The sequence below is a fragment of the Nansenia antarctica genome (genome assembly GCF_963989245.1).
Source record: "Nansenia antarctica genome assembly, chromosome: 4".
NCBI lineage: Eukaryota > Metazoa > Chordata > Actinopteri > Argentiniformes > Microstomatidae > Nansenia > Nansenia antarctica.
In genome coordinates, this window is record NC_137689.1 from 2,465,028 (window position 1) to 2,478,443 (window position 13,416).

Genomic DNA, 13,416 nt, shown 5'->3' on the forward strand with positions numbered 1-13,416 from the left:
AGAAATATTTATTCTAATAATCTGATATGCTCAGGTCAGACAGATTATCAGTCAGATACTAAGCAGTATTGTGCATATACACTTGATAAGAAACAGGAAGAGAATGCAGTGGCGTGGAATAAGACCTTGAAATAATCTGTAGTAGTTCTAGTAGGAAGTCTGTTAGTGAGAATGCCACACCCTGTAAGGTGAAACAGGCTGAGATTGTCTGTCTCAGCATGTTGTGATTGTTTTGGAAACAGAACAAGCAGAAGGGCAGAGGAGAGGAGCATGGATGATGTAAGAACAAGATAAAATGATTTACTATGTTCAAGTCCATCCTAAAACAACACATGTGTGCCATATAAGTAGGCATGTATCAATTGAAGTTCAACACATATCTGCAATACAGTGTAATTGTTCACGTTTAGTTGATTGTTATACATGAACTTCCTACATGTTCAATAAACAAAGTACATTACTAACATTGCCTGTTTATTTAGGCTAAATCACTATTTTGTAAAAAAAAAAAAAAAAAAGTGGATTAAACAAGTTTTGCTAAATTGTCCATTTTAATTGTAGAATGAAACAACTGTTAATTAAACTTCTCGTTCTACAAACACAGTCATATAGGAGCCCAGACACTGCTGAACAGAGTTATTGTGGTAAAGCAGTGGGTCTAACAGGAATAAATACATTATTCTGTCCCTGCCATCTGAATTCTGCCTAACACACTTGTTACAAATAAGACGAACCAAACAGGTGCTTCAGGTTTAAATCCCCATGTCCAGCCCGGGAACACTCATCATGTACTACAACACAATTATTAATTTCACCTTTTGGGTCAAGTAATGATTGTCTCATGTCACCTCAACATTCTTTGTGTTTCTGTGGGGGGCTGGCGCAGTTCGACAATTATACATGAACCAGACACTTAACACAAATATGAACATAAACTGGAAAAAAAAATAGCCAACACAATATTGTAAAAAACAAAGAAACATTATTTAAAAACTCATAATGACCATTGTCTTACCTGGACACACTAGGAGAAAGGTAAGTGACAGCAAGGTGCCAAGTGTCCTCGGAGTACAGTACGTCTCCATAGTTCAGCATACACAGCCTTCTGTGTGCCAGAGCCTCCAAGTCCAGTCCTAATGGATCACCTAGTCTCTCTCCTCCGTTATCTGCCTTGGGCGCTGGTAGTTCAGCCTTTCAAGTGGCTTCCTTGTACCACAAGCGCTCAGACGAAGGGTTACGCGTAGTCCAGAGGTGGATCTGCGATATTATCCCTAGTCCTGACTCCTGAAATTGTCTTCGTCCTTTGCAGTACAGCTTTAGCTTTAACAATCCGAAGCGTCGTGGGTGGAGTATGTACTATATTTCACAGTGACACAAAGCGAGTGTCCAAAGCCTCGGCACCAAAAGGGTCCTCTTCAACTGTCGCTTTTACGCATCCGCTGTGCCGCTTTTGGAATCTGCGCTTGTCGACAAAAACTGTGAAAGTAGTTTTTTTTGGACATGATGTGTCATTATCCCAAATAATCTCTCGTCTCTCTGGGCTGCCACCTGGACGAACGACACCTGTCCGCGTTTAGGAACGCCCTTCCATGCCCACACCACACGCGCCTCCCAGCGCACCTACGGGACAGGTGCATCCTAACCCCCCTAACCCAATCACACAGGACAGGTGCATCCTAACCCCCCTAACCCAATCACACAGGACAGGTGCATCCTAACCCCCCTAACCCAATCACACAGGACCTCATAGGAACACAGCACTTTGGACGGTGGTGAAGATTAAGAATGTTATTGTGTGAGGATGGTGGATGTTACTTATATAGTCAATCTGCATGATCTATTATTTTTTGGGTTAATTTGAAAAATATCATCCAGACATACAAACGCACACGTGTAACCTCATGGTTGTAGTTATGAGGATGAACACATTGAATACAAACTGTATTTAACTTAACTAAATAAAATTATTAAGTACAATCTCTCTCTCTCTCCCTCTCTCTATACTTTCTGTTTCTGTAAAGCGTCCTTGGGTCCCCTGAAAGGCGCTATAGCTATAAATGTAAATTATTATTATTATTATGATTTTATTATTATTACTGAAGCCAAATTCTATTTAATACACGATTGCTCTATTAACTGATGCATTGTGCAATTGCAGCAAAAACAATCTAACCAAGGCACAGCATCCATTTCAGCATCAAAGAGCATCTCCAACTGTAGTCAAATCACTTCTCCTCTTTCTCTCTCTTTCTTTCTCTCCTGAAACTGCACTTTCATGTTGTTACTGTGAGTTTATTCCCCTGGATGGCTAATGCAAACAAACAAGCCTCGGTGGCTTGTCAGGAGGGCTGTGGTGGTGGGGTGTGGTAGAGGGCTACCCCCCAGCGTCTGAGTCGCGCCGTGGCAGCGCTGGAGAGAGAGAGACAGAGTAGACAGGAGCGGTGGCGCTCTGAGGTGGACGCTTTTCCTCAGCGGCTGGCCAGTTGCCATGGAGACCCCGGCGAGGGTAACGCAGCAGGACTGCTCAATTATCAGAGACGCACGCGGCTTCACTTCTGTTATTAAACCTGAGGCTAGCCGGGTCACATCTTATATGCATAAGACAAGAGTTTGCATCTGGTCCTCCTCCTCGGAATCACTCCAGGTGGTGGTGGAGGGAGGGAGGGAGAGAGGGAGGGATGGAGGGAGCAGGGAGGGAGGGATGGAGGGAGCAGGGAGGGAGGGATGGAGGGAGGGAGGGAGAGAGGGAGGTGGGGGGGGAGGGATGGAGTGAGGGGGGGGGAGGGGGGGAGGGAGGGGGGGGAGGGATGGAGGGATGGGGGGGAGGGATGGAGGGAGGGAGGGAGGGGGGGAGGGATGGAGGGGGGGGAGGAAGGGAGACTTGCACATCTTATTTTCATTTCTGTACTGTCTGTCAAGGACCGTGAACAGTTCCTGAAAGAGTACAGGCCTAATAGTGTGTGAGACCTACAGAGTAGCCTCCTACACACAAGATGGTACACTGACCCTTCTCTGCATCAAACAGATTCAAAAGATTTTGATAAACACCTGAAATTGAAACAATTGATTTGACTGAATTCACTAAATGTATCTGGTTAGTAATTGTATGCTATGATGCTATGTAGGTTATAGTGACACATCTTCAATCCTATTTTATTACTGTAAATTGTGAACCTCTTTCTTAGATGAGATGTTAATCATCTGATACATTCACATGTGAACATAAACATACCGTACGACACATAGGACAATGTGACATTGTTATCAGAGGAGAGGTCTATTCTCTTATTTACAACCTTAAATACTAGACAGGGCTTGATACCAACGGCATTGCCAACAGCTGACCAAAACACAGGCCAGAACATCCCCTAACCTCCCAAATATGCAATAACATAATACAACAATGCGGTGCATTGGCTAATCAAGTGGTATTGTTTGAACCCTTTATACCGCTGCATTCACTTGTCTGCTTTATGCCTGAAGAAGGTCTATGACCGAAAGCCCTCGCAATAAACTAAGTTTTTTGCACATATTTGAGTGTGTGGATGTTGGTTTTTTGCACTCTTTTGATACTCTTCAGCTCCAGCACATCAGCTAAGTCTGATCACGGATGAGCGGTGGTATTTTCACTATTTACATTGGTATGATCCACTCATGACTTGAGCATCAATTCCATCACCCAGATGAGTTTGTTGGTCAACATTGTCCTCTCCCCTGAAGAAGTAAACATGGATACAAAACATGGTAAACATGGATATTAATTAAGAATTTGGTACTGCAAGGTTACAATTAACTGGACAATATCAAAATAAAAGCCTGTCTGTCAAAATGTCCATAGATCTTCTTCAATGTCAGAATGTCACCTAGATGAATTCTATGGTAACTATGGTAACTCCAGGACCTCAATAATGCTGCCAATATACAGTCAAAACCAATATTACAATTCCAGCAATGTCTTTAATCATTAAAAACAGTACGGGGGAGACAGATAGTCTGGGAACTGTGATGAAAGCACGGGCGTTGATTCAAAACATGCAATGTTATTCTTAGTTTTACCTTCAAAATGAAAAGCTACTCAGGTGTTATTAAGCACTAAGGTACTCTTGGGGTGGCTGTGTCTCAGGAGGTAGAGGCTGTGTCTCAGGAGGTAGAGGCTGTGTCTCAGGAGGTAGAGGCTGTGTCTCAGGAGGTAGAGGCTGTGTCTCAGGAGGTAGAGGTTGTGTCTCAGGAGGTAGAGGCTGTGTCTCAGGAGGTAGAGGCTGTGTCTCAGGAGGTAGAGGCTGTGTCTCAGGAGGTAGAGGCTGTGTTTCAGGAGGTAGAAGCTGTGTCTCAGGAGGTAGAGGCTGTGTCTCAGGAGGTAGAGGCTGTGTCTCAGGAGGTAGAGGCTGTGTCTCAGGAGGTAGAGCCGGCGTCTAATGATCGCAAGGTCGGCAGATCGGCGGTTCGAACCCCGGCTGGCCACATGCCGAGGTGTCTTTGGGCAAGATATGATGAACCCCAAATTGCTCCCAGTGAGCGGGCCGGCGCCTTGCATGGTAGCTTGCCGCCGTTGGTGTGTGAATGTGTCCATTTACTCTGTGGAAGGGCTTGCAGATGATTTGCTCCTGGAATTATTATGGAAAATGGAAAGAGACAGATAGCCTATGAGTACGTCATCCCTTAAAAACTTGGGAACGATAACATACAGTTTACCTTCTAAATCAGGTAGGGGTAACAAAAAAAAGACGATGCCTGCAGCTTTCAAGGTATGGCTTTACCGCCATCTGCTGGCCAAACCAGAGCATGACAACAAATAAAAATCCCCCTTCAGGAAGACAGGTGATTATGCCACCAAACACTCAGTGGTTATTACCTGCATGCTGCATTTCAGAATAAGAAGGTCTGTTTTCATACAGGCTGTTCTCTCCTCCTGTTTGATTAGAATAGATACATTCGATATTATTCAATGGTAAATAAATGGTAGATGGACTGCACTTATATATAACGACTTATTCCAAACTGACACCAGTAGTAAAAGACTCTACTGAACGGTGATGTTTTTGTGAGTGGCAAATGAGGGTCAGTCACCTTGTTTATTCTTTTTTCAGAACATGTAAACATACAAGACTGTGACCTCCAAACAATAATACGCAAAAAGACACTGTGTGTTGAACTCAATAAAATACAGACCGGAAAACAGAAACAATCTTCAAAATGTTTTTAAATGTTTCGCAAATGCTTGGAATGCTTAACAACATCAATATATATTCTTAAATATATATTTTTCTATATAGAGATAGAGATTTTTAATATGTAATATATTCATCCATTTCACCCACCCCTCTCCTTTAGGTACTTTTTTGAAAATGGGGTTCCACTTTCCCAACGGTCATCATCTGTTTCTGGCACATCAGATGTGACGATAAATTGACGACAATTGACCTCAGACAGTCAAAGAAAAGGCAGTTTTAAAAAGAACAAGCGCAAACAATCGTTCTCTTCTTCTTGCCATCCCACTGCTATGATAAGAGGTAGGGAAGGAATGCATCCAGCACTTGTCGTCACCCCCCCCCCCCCCCCCCCCCCCCCATCTCTCTCGTTCCCTGATAAGACCACGTTGGGAGAAATACATACTGCTGCGGACCGACAAAAAGCAATAACTGGCCAAAGTAACCGTCGTAACATCTTCAATCAAGAGTTGTCTTTGAAATACTGCAGGTAGCAAAAAATACATTTCGCATGTAACATAATTGTCCTTTGCTTGTTTAAACTTTAAACGACCGCTTAAATAATCGCCAACCTCACACACATAATAGAGGAATAATCAGTAAGACAGTGTATTTTTTTCTCAGTCTCAGTCTCAGTGCTGTTTTAGTCTGTATAGAGAACGTCGCCCTTTCTCTTCCGAGTCCCTTAAGTTTAAATATTCGTCCGTAGCGTTAGCCTAACATCCTTCAGTCTCTCAGGAGGAGTCAAAAACAAAACAAGGAAGAGTTAGCGTTAGCCTACAAGTTAGCCAACGTCTCTCTGTTGTTGTACTGTAAGGCGTAACCCACAGCGATCTCTAGACATTCCACCAGGGACCCGGCCGAGAGGAAGTCCAGCTCCACCTCGATGAACTTGATGTAAATGGCCGAATGTTTGGAGGAGGAGGAAGAGGAGGAGCCCCAGCACCCCCCCTCCTGGGAGCCCTCTGCCCCCCCCGACCCCCCAGCGACCGGACTGCTACAGTTCCCCTGGAGGAAGCGGGTGACCGCCGACGGCCCCCCCCCGCCGCGCCCTCCACCCCCGAAGTGTTTCCCGGAGCTCTGAAAGTGCTGGAACAGACACTGCTGCAGGGTCCTCTCCTCCGCGATGCCCAGGAAGCAATAAGTCACTTTGGCCCCTCCCCCTGTCCTCTCCCCTTTAACACCTCCCCCTCCCCCCGCCGCCCCCCCCCCTCCCACACACTCTGACCCCCCCGCCCCCCCGGGCTGAGGTAAACTCAGGTGGTCTGAGGAGTCGTCGAGATGCGGAGAGGCCGAATTCGTCTTTCCCTCGCCGGTACTGTCCGACGTCGACGACGAAGACACAGCTAGCTCCTCGTAGCCGATGGCGTAGAGGCCGTAAGTCTTGGGGATCCCCCCCGGCAGGAGATACTGGGAGGTCCCGTTGGTGCAGCCGGTCACCCGTGATTGGGCGATGGGGATCCAGTCCACCTCCATGTGCAGCTCCAGGCAGCGGGCCTCGCTGATGGTGATGTCCAAGAACTTGTAGTAGACGTTCTTCCAGTTCATCTTCTGGACCTTGGTCATGATGACACGGCCCTCCGGCTTCTCGGGGTTGAAGTACTCGCGGAGGCGTTTTCCCAGGGGCACCTGGGAGCTGATCTCTGCGTAGTGGTAGCGTATGTCCTCGTGCCAGCGCGTGTTGTAGCCCACGCCGAAGATGGCCAGCTTGTTGGAGAGGTGCAGGCGGGAGAAGTCGGTCCACGTCTGGAAGTGCTCCCACTTCAGCTCCACCGACTCCAGGATGCGCATCACGTTCTGCATCACTTCCTGTTTCCTGTTTGGGGGGAGGGGTGTGGGGGGAAACCAGAATGCGTTAGCACTAGAACAGCCGTGCCTTTTTTTACCTACTAAAAGAGCCGCCCCCTCTTTACAATGGGAAGCTGCTATTTACACACAACGACCACTAGTTGGCCGCTTGTAAATTAGCTGGCTTCCTACACAGAAAAACTGCAAAATAGCTTCATACTAGCTTATCCTGATGTGATTTTGAAAATGTAAGGATACTGGGTGGTAGAACGCACATATCTAGGAAAAGTCCTGAAAGCAGGGTCCTGAAATTGAATCGAGTCCAAAGATATAAAAAATTGTCTTTACTCACAGGGTCAAATGACCCCACCCATGGCTGTTCTAGTGTTAACGGTCAAGATAAGGTCGAAACTAGAGGTTTGTAATGTACAGATAATCCACTCGACAGTGACAAATGCTTGATATTACTAGAACATAGAACACAGAGTTAACGAACAGGCACAGGGAACAATTAACACAGCAATGTCCGGGGGGGGGGGTGGCAGGGTTAGGGGAGATGGTTAGGGGTAGGGGAGGTTGTATGCATGTCCAGGGGGGGAGGGAGGGGGGGTGGCAGGGTTAGGGGAGATGGTTAGGGGTAGGGGAGGTTGTATGCATGTCCAGGGGGGGAGGGGGTGGGGGGGTGGCAGGGTTAGGGGAGATGGTTAGGGGTAGGGGAGGTTGTATGCATGTCCAGGGGGGGAGGGGGTGGGGGGGTGGCAGGGTTAGGGGAGATGGTTAGGGGTAGGGGAGGTTGTATGCATGTCCAGGGGGGGAGGGGGTGGGGGGGTGGCAGGGTTAGGGGAGATGGTTAGGGGTAGAGGAGGTTGTATGCATGTCCAGGGGGGAGGGGGGTGGCAGGGTTAGGGGAGATGGTTAGGGGTAGGGGAGGTTGTATGCATGTCCAGGGGGGGAGGGGGGTGGCAGGGTTAGGGGAGATGGTTAGGTGGTAGGGGAGGTTGTATGCATGTCCAGGGGGGGAGGGAGGGGGTGGCAGGGTTAGGGGAGATGGTTAGGGGTAGGGAAGGTTGTATGCATGGGAGAACAGGTAGGTTTAGGCATTTGAATGGTGACTGGACTGGGAGTAACACACAGCTAAGGTCCCGGCGGTGATACTTACTGGACGTGTGGTGAGGGCTCTGGTCGAAGCTGCTGCACCACTTTGTTTGGCTTCGGAAGCGGGATTTCCTCTGCAGATACAAAGTAAGTAAGTAAAGCTTTATTTATATAGCACCATTCATACAAGAAATGCAGCTCGAAGTGCTTTCCAACAGGGATAAAAACATAAAGTGAATATAAAAACATATACCGGTACAAGCATAAAATGAATATAAAAACATATAAGCATAAAATGACTATAAAAGCAGGGGAAGTAGTTAAAACAGTAGAAAGTAGGTAAAGATAAAATACAATAAAAGAAGAGAAACAAATGTAAGAAATAAACAGATAATACATTTAATAACACAGTCTTAATCCCCCCCCAAACGATCGTTAGAAACGATCGCATCTAAAGCAAATCGTGCTCAAGTGGCAGGACAGTAAAGAATCATAGGCTACTCCGTTATCACCACTGTGACGAACAGACCTGCACAAAAACGTATAGGTAGAATTAGAATTGCCATTTAGCAGACGCTTTTAATCCAAAACGATTTACAAATAGGGATTACAGGGACATTCCCCCTGGAGTAACTGAGGGCTAAGGGCCTTACTCAAAGACACACTAGTGGTGGTGTTTCAGGCGGGATTTTTCACAACCTTCCCATCACCAGTCCAACTCACTACTAGACCACCTATAACATACATCTTCATCACTAATACCACCGTCATCATCATCATCATCATCATCATCAGTATCATCATCATCATCACCACCACCACCCTCCTCCTCACCAGTCTCCCCCTCCTGGAAGGCGTAAACTAGACCACTACTACATCTTCATCACTAATACCACCGTCATCATTCATCAGTAGTATCATCATCATCATCATCATCATCATCATCATCATCACCACCACCACCACCCTCCTCCTCACAAGTCTCTATCTCCCCCTCCTGGAAGGCCTAGACTAGACCACCACTACTACACCACTACTACATCTTCATCCCTAATACCACCATCATCATCACCACCACCACCCTCTCCCTCCCCCTCCTCACCCGTCTCCATCTCCCCCTCCTGGAATGCGGAGGCCAGCATCTGGTTGCACCAGTCCTCCTGGGAGAGGTCCTCCATGGTGCTGCCGTCAGACTCCATCTCCTGGTACAGGCCGCTGCTGTTGATGAGCACCGGCGCGCACGTCTGGGCGTCCCAGCCGCCCTGGCCGAACACCTTCTCCAGCTGCTCGATGGAGTAGCTGCTCTTCCTCTTCCCGATGCCGTGCTCCTTCACGCGGCTGTAGCACCGACGCAGGGTCTGAGTGTCAGAAGGAAGATGGTAAATGGTAAATGGTAAACAGACTGACTTACATAGAGCCTTATTCCAAAGCGCTTTACAACGGCCTCTCATTCACCCATTCACACACCGATGGCGGCAAGCTACCATGCAAGGCGCTGGCCGGCCCGCTCACTGGGAGCAATTTGGGGTTCAGTGTCTTGCCCAAAGGACACCTCGACATGTGGCCAGCCGGGGCTCAAACCGCCGATCTGCCGACCTTGCGATCATTAGACGGCGGCTCTACCTCCTGAGACACAGCCTCTACCTCCTGAGACACAGCCTCCACCTCCTGAGACACAACCTCTACCTCCTGAGACACAGCCTCTACCTCCTGAGACACAGCCTCTACCTCCACCAGCCTCTACCTCCTGAGACACAGACTCTACCTCCTGAGACACAGCCTCTACCTCCTGAGACACAGCGTCTACCTCCTGAGACACAGCCACCCACAAACGGGGTGAGGCAAAGAGGAGGCTTGACGTTGACATTTGCTTGTGTTTAGTCAGATATTCACTGTGAACTGGCATTGAGAGGTCCCTCATATAAGGAGGAGACCCTGCGACATACCAGCGTCATGTCCAGGGGGGTGTACTTGCACATCGAGCCGCCTCACGCTACTGAAACAGGAGATAGGCTCCTGTTCCTATGGGCCGTTAGGCTCGAGAACCATCGCTTCTCAAGGCTACTTACTTACTTCATACAAGGACAATGGCTGGTGGTATATAGGCCTAGCCGGGACATCTAGCTTGGCATGTCATGCACAACTGTGTGAGAGTGTTTTGGTAGTTTGTGGTGCCGTTGGTCTCAAAGGGCAGAGGGCCACTGAGGCTGCTAGGCCTTACATCCTGGACTTATATCATCATGGCAAAGACCCTAACCATGTTAGTAACGAATAAAACTGATGTTAACTAGGGGGTCCATTGCTAAAAATGCACTGTTCACATCTCACTGATGCTACTACAATGCTGCTACATAATTGCCTGTGTGCTAGGTCACGGTGGGATAGTAGTTGATGGGGATATTAAGCAGGTAATAGATTGGGGTGCGGGACATTTACAAAGCCACATGCTTGACCCAGCTAGGGTATTGGTAAACATTAACTCATACAATCGATGGCAGGCAATGACATAGACACAGACAGAGTCATGCACAACTGTGTGAGGGTGTTTTGGTAGTTTGTGGTGCCGTTGGTCTCAAAGGGCAGAGGGGCCACTGAGGCTGCTAGGCCTTACATCCTGGACTTATATCATCATGGCAAAGACCATAGTACGAGTACAAACTGATGAGTAGAGTTAGTAGAGTAAAAACTAGGTGGTTCATTGCTAAAATGCACTGTTCACATCTCACTGATGCTACCACAATGCTGCTACATAATCGCCTGTGTGCTCGGTCATGGTGGGATAGTAGTTGATGGGGATATTAAGCAGGTAATAGATTGGGGGTGCGGGACATTACAAAGCCACATGCTTGACCCAGCTAGCCAGGTATTGGTAAACATGAACTTATACACAATCGATGCGTGGCAGTGCAATGACATTAGACATAGCCAAGCAAGCATATGCAGACGAGGAGGGTAGCAGGCAACCTAGTTAAGCAACCTAGCTGTGATAGATGACCATGCTTACTCTGTCATCCATTCATACCTTCATCCTCTCCCTGCACTGGGACGGCGTCCTCTCGTAGCCCAGCTCGGCCAGGGCTCTGCTCACGCGCTCGTACATAGCGGGCCCGGGCGCCTTGCCGGAGAACACGCTGGTGCCCGCCACCTTTCAGGAAATGTTAGGATATTTATAGCATAGCATAGAGTACAGCACAGTGTTTTATTTGTATAGTATAGTATAGTGGATAGTGTATATAGCCTTTATTTATGTAAACCAGCTCTTTTTTCCTTCTTGTTTTTAGTTTTTTTTTCCTAGCACCAGGGGAGCCCCCCCTCCTAAATTTCGTTGTATGGTACCTGTACTGTATTAATGACAATAAAGACCATTCATTCATTCATTCATTCATTCATAGGCACGGGCAGCTAGGGAGAGAACACACACACACACACACACACACACACACACACACACACACCTAGAGACACACATACCCTCACTGACCACTTTATTAGGAACACTATACTAACACTGGGCAGAGCCTCTCTCTGCTCTCCAAACAGCCTCAATGTGGCTGATTGATTCACTTGATGTTGAAACATCATTCACCTCCAGCTGCTGCATGCAGGATAAGGTTGGATGTTTCAACATCAAGTGAATGCCTCTCTGAACCTTATGTACCCGAGGGTTGTCATATTGCACATAGTGTTATTGCACATTCATTTAAAGTGTCGCAGTTTGCAGGTTTGAAATGTTCACAGTTGTATTTCAATATTGCACTTATGATTACAATCTGGTAGCTGCCATCAGATTGTCTAGATTGTCCAGGGCCTAGGACCTACACACACCTCAAACATCACACAGACAGTCAGACAGGCTCAAACATACTGTCCCCACCTCCAGCTGCTGCATGCGCGCCTCCGTCAGCCGCTCGTTGCCCCAGACGGCGATCAGCGCGTTGGTCTCTGACGGGGTCCAGGACATCCCCCGGCAGGCCGCCGCCGCGAAGCTACTCGACGCCGAGGCTCCACTGCGGCCCGCTGCTACGGAGATACCGGACAGACCGTTGTTCAGAGGCGAGAAGCGGTTGGGTGTGGAGGGGTGGGAGTGGTAGGGGTTGCTGGAGGGTGACTCCGGGGATTCCGGGGAGGGGATGAATTCTGTTTTGGGGATCTTTAACGGCGTCGTTATCTCGGGAGAGTGATGATCGGCGTTACTGGCCGCCGCCATCTTTGCTTCTGTTGCTAAGGGGAGGGGGGATGGGGATGGTTGACGACGGGTCACGTGACGCTGAGTGACAGGTGTTTTTTTTTTTTTTTTTTTTTTTTTACAAAAGGTGGGATTTGTTAGATTAGATAGATAAGGACAAAAAAGGTTTGCGTCCTCTTTGATTAATTTCAAGAGATATGAAATCTTATATTGCAGAATCATGAAAGGAGAACGTTATTTATTTTGGTCGTCTGACGTCTGCCTCCGGAAACTGCTGGTGCAGGCGGCCACCTGTAGAGGCGTCATTCATCAGAGCAACACATCCGGGTATGTTCATAAATATAAATATATAATAATCTTAATAATAATAATAATAATAATAATAATGATAATAACAATAATAATAATAATAACAACAACAATAATAATAAAAATAATTATTATTATAATTATAAATGTCATGCCCCGCCCCTTTTTTGGGGAAACAGTCCTTTAGTTTGATTGGCGGTAAATACAAATTCAGGGTCTTCATCAGAGCAGTCATACGTCATCAGAACGACCACGCCCCCTTCTGGGTGGTAGAAGTGTTAGAAGTTTGACTGGCGGTCAATACAAATGTGTGGTCTTCTTTGCTACTTTAATACGATACAATAAGAAAATAGTATTGCTTTTTAGCTATTAGGAGCCCCAATCCAATGGCCAGTCAGTCCTTTCAGTCTGCCTCCATCAAAGTGGACGAGGTGTCCTGACATATACAACTATCTTATTGAATCTCCAGGTAATGTATTTCTGACAACTCTCAGTTTTTCTGTCGTTAAGACACTTTTTTGGGCCGGTTTCAGAGACAAGGCTTAAGCCTAGTCCTGGACTAAATCACACTTCAATGTAAAATCTCCATTGAAGATGTTTTTTAGTCTAGGATTAGGCTTAAGCCTTGTCTGTGAAACCGGCCCAAGTTTCTGTTTTGGTAGTCTGTCCAATCTGACTAGTTCAAACACCGGCCCTAGTTCTGGCTATAGTTTGCTGTTCATTATTCTGATGATAAATCGTTATAACCTTTTCATATATATACTATGCAGGCTATATACCAATTAACAGTTCATTACATTGACAAATGCATCATCTATGCCCATTGAACAG

The 13,416-nt window shown here is 47.0% G+C and overlaps 2 protein-coding genes across 2 annotated transcripts in view; both read right to left on the reverse strand.

Annotated features, from left to right (window-relative positions):
• The window catches only part of esama (endothelial cell adhesion molecule a), a gene marked incomplete at its 3' end in the record, with an annotated part of 70,226 nt that extends 69,080 nt beyond the window's left edge, over positions 1–1,146 (reverse strand). The window contains exon 1 of the mRNA XM_080530345.1: positions 1,016–1,146. Within this exon, the coding sequence (XP_080386471.1) occupies positions 1,016–1,085 (70 nt within the window). The 5' untranslated portion in view covers positions 1,086–1,146. The remainder of the gene's footprint in view (positions 1–1,015) is intronic.
• Positions 1,147–5,984: 4,838 nt separating this feature from the next.
• On the reverse strand, positions 5,985–12,297 carry msantd2 (Myb/SANT DNA binding domain containing 2; the record flags this gene model as incomplete). Its single annotated transcript, XM_080528066.1, has 6 exons — positions 5,985–6,430; positions 6,527–7,023; positions 8,155–8,224; positions 9,193–9,448; positions 11,113–11,235; positions 11,965–12,297. 6 exons carry the CDS (start codon positions 12,295–12,297, stop codon positions 5,985–5,987), a joined length of 1,725 nt encoding a protein of 574 aa, XP_080384192.1.
• Positions 12,298–13,416: the final 1,119 nt, after the last annotated feature.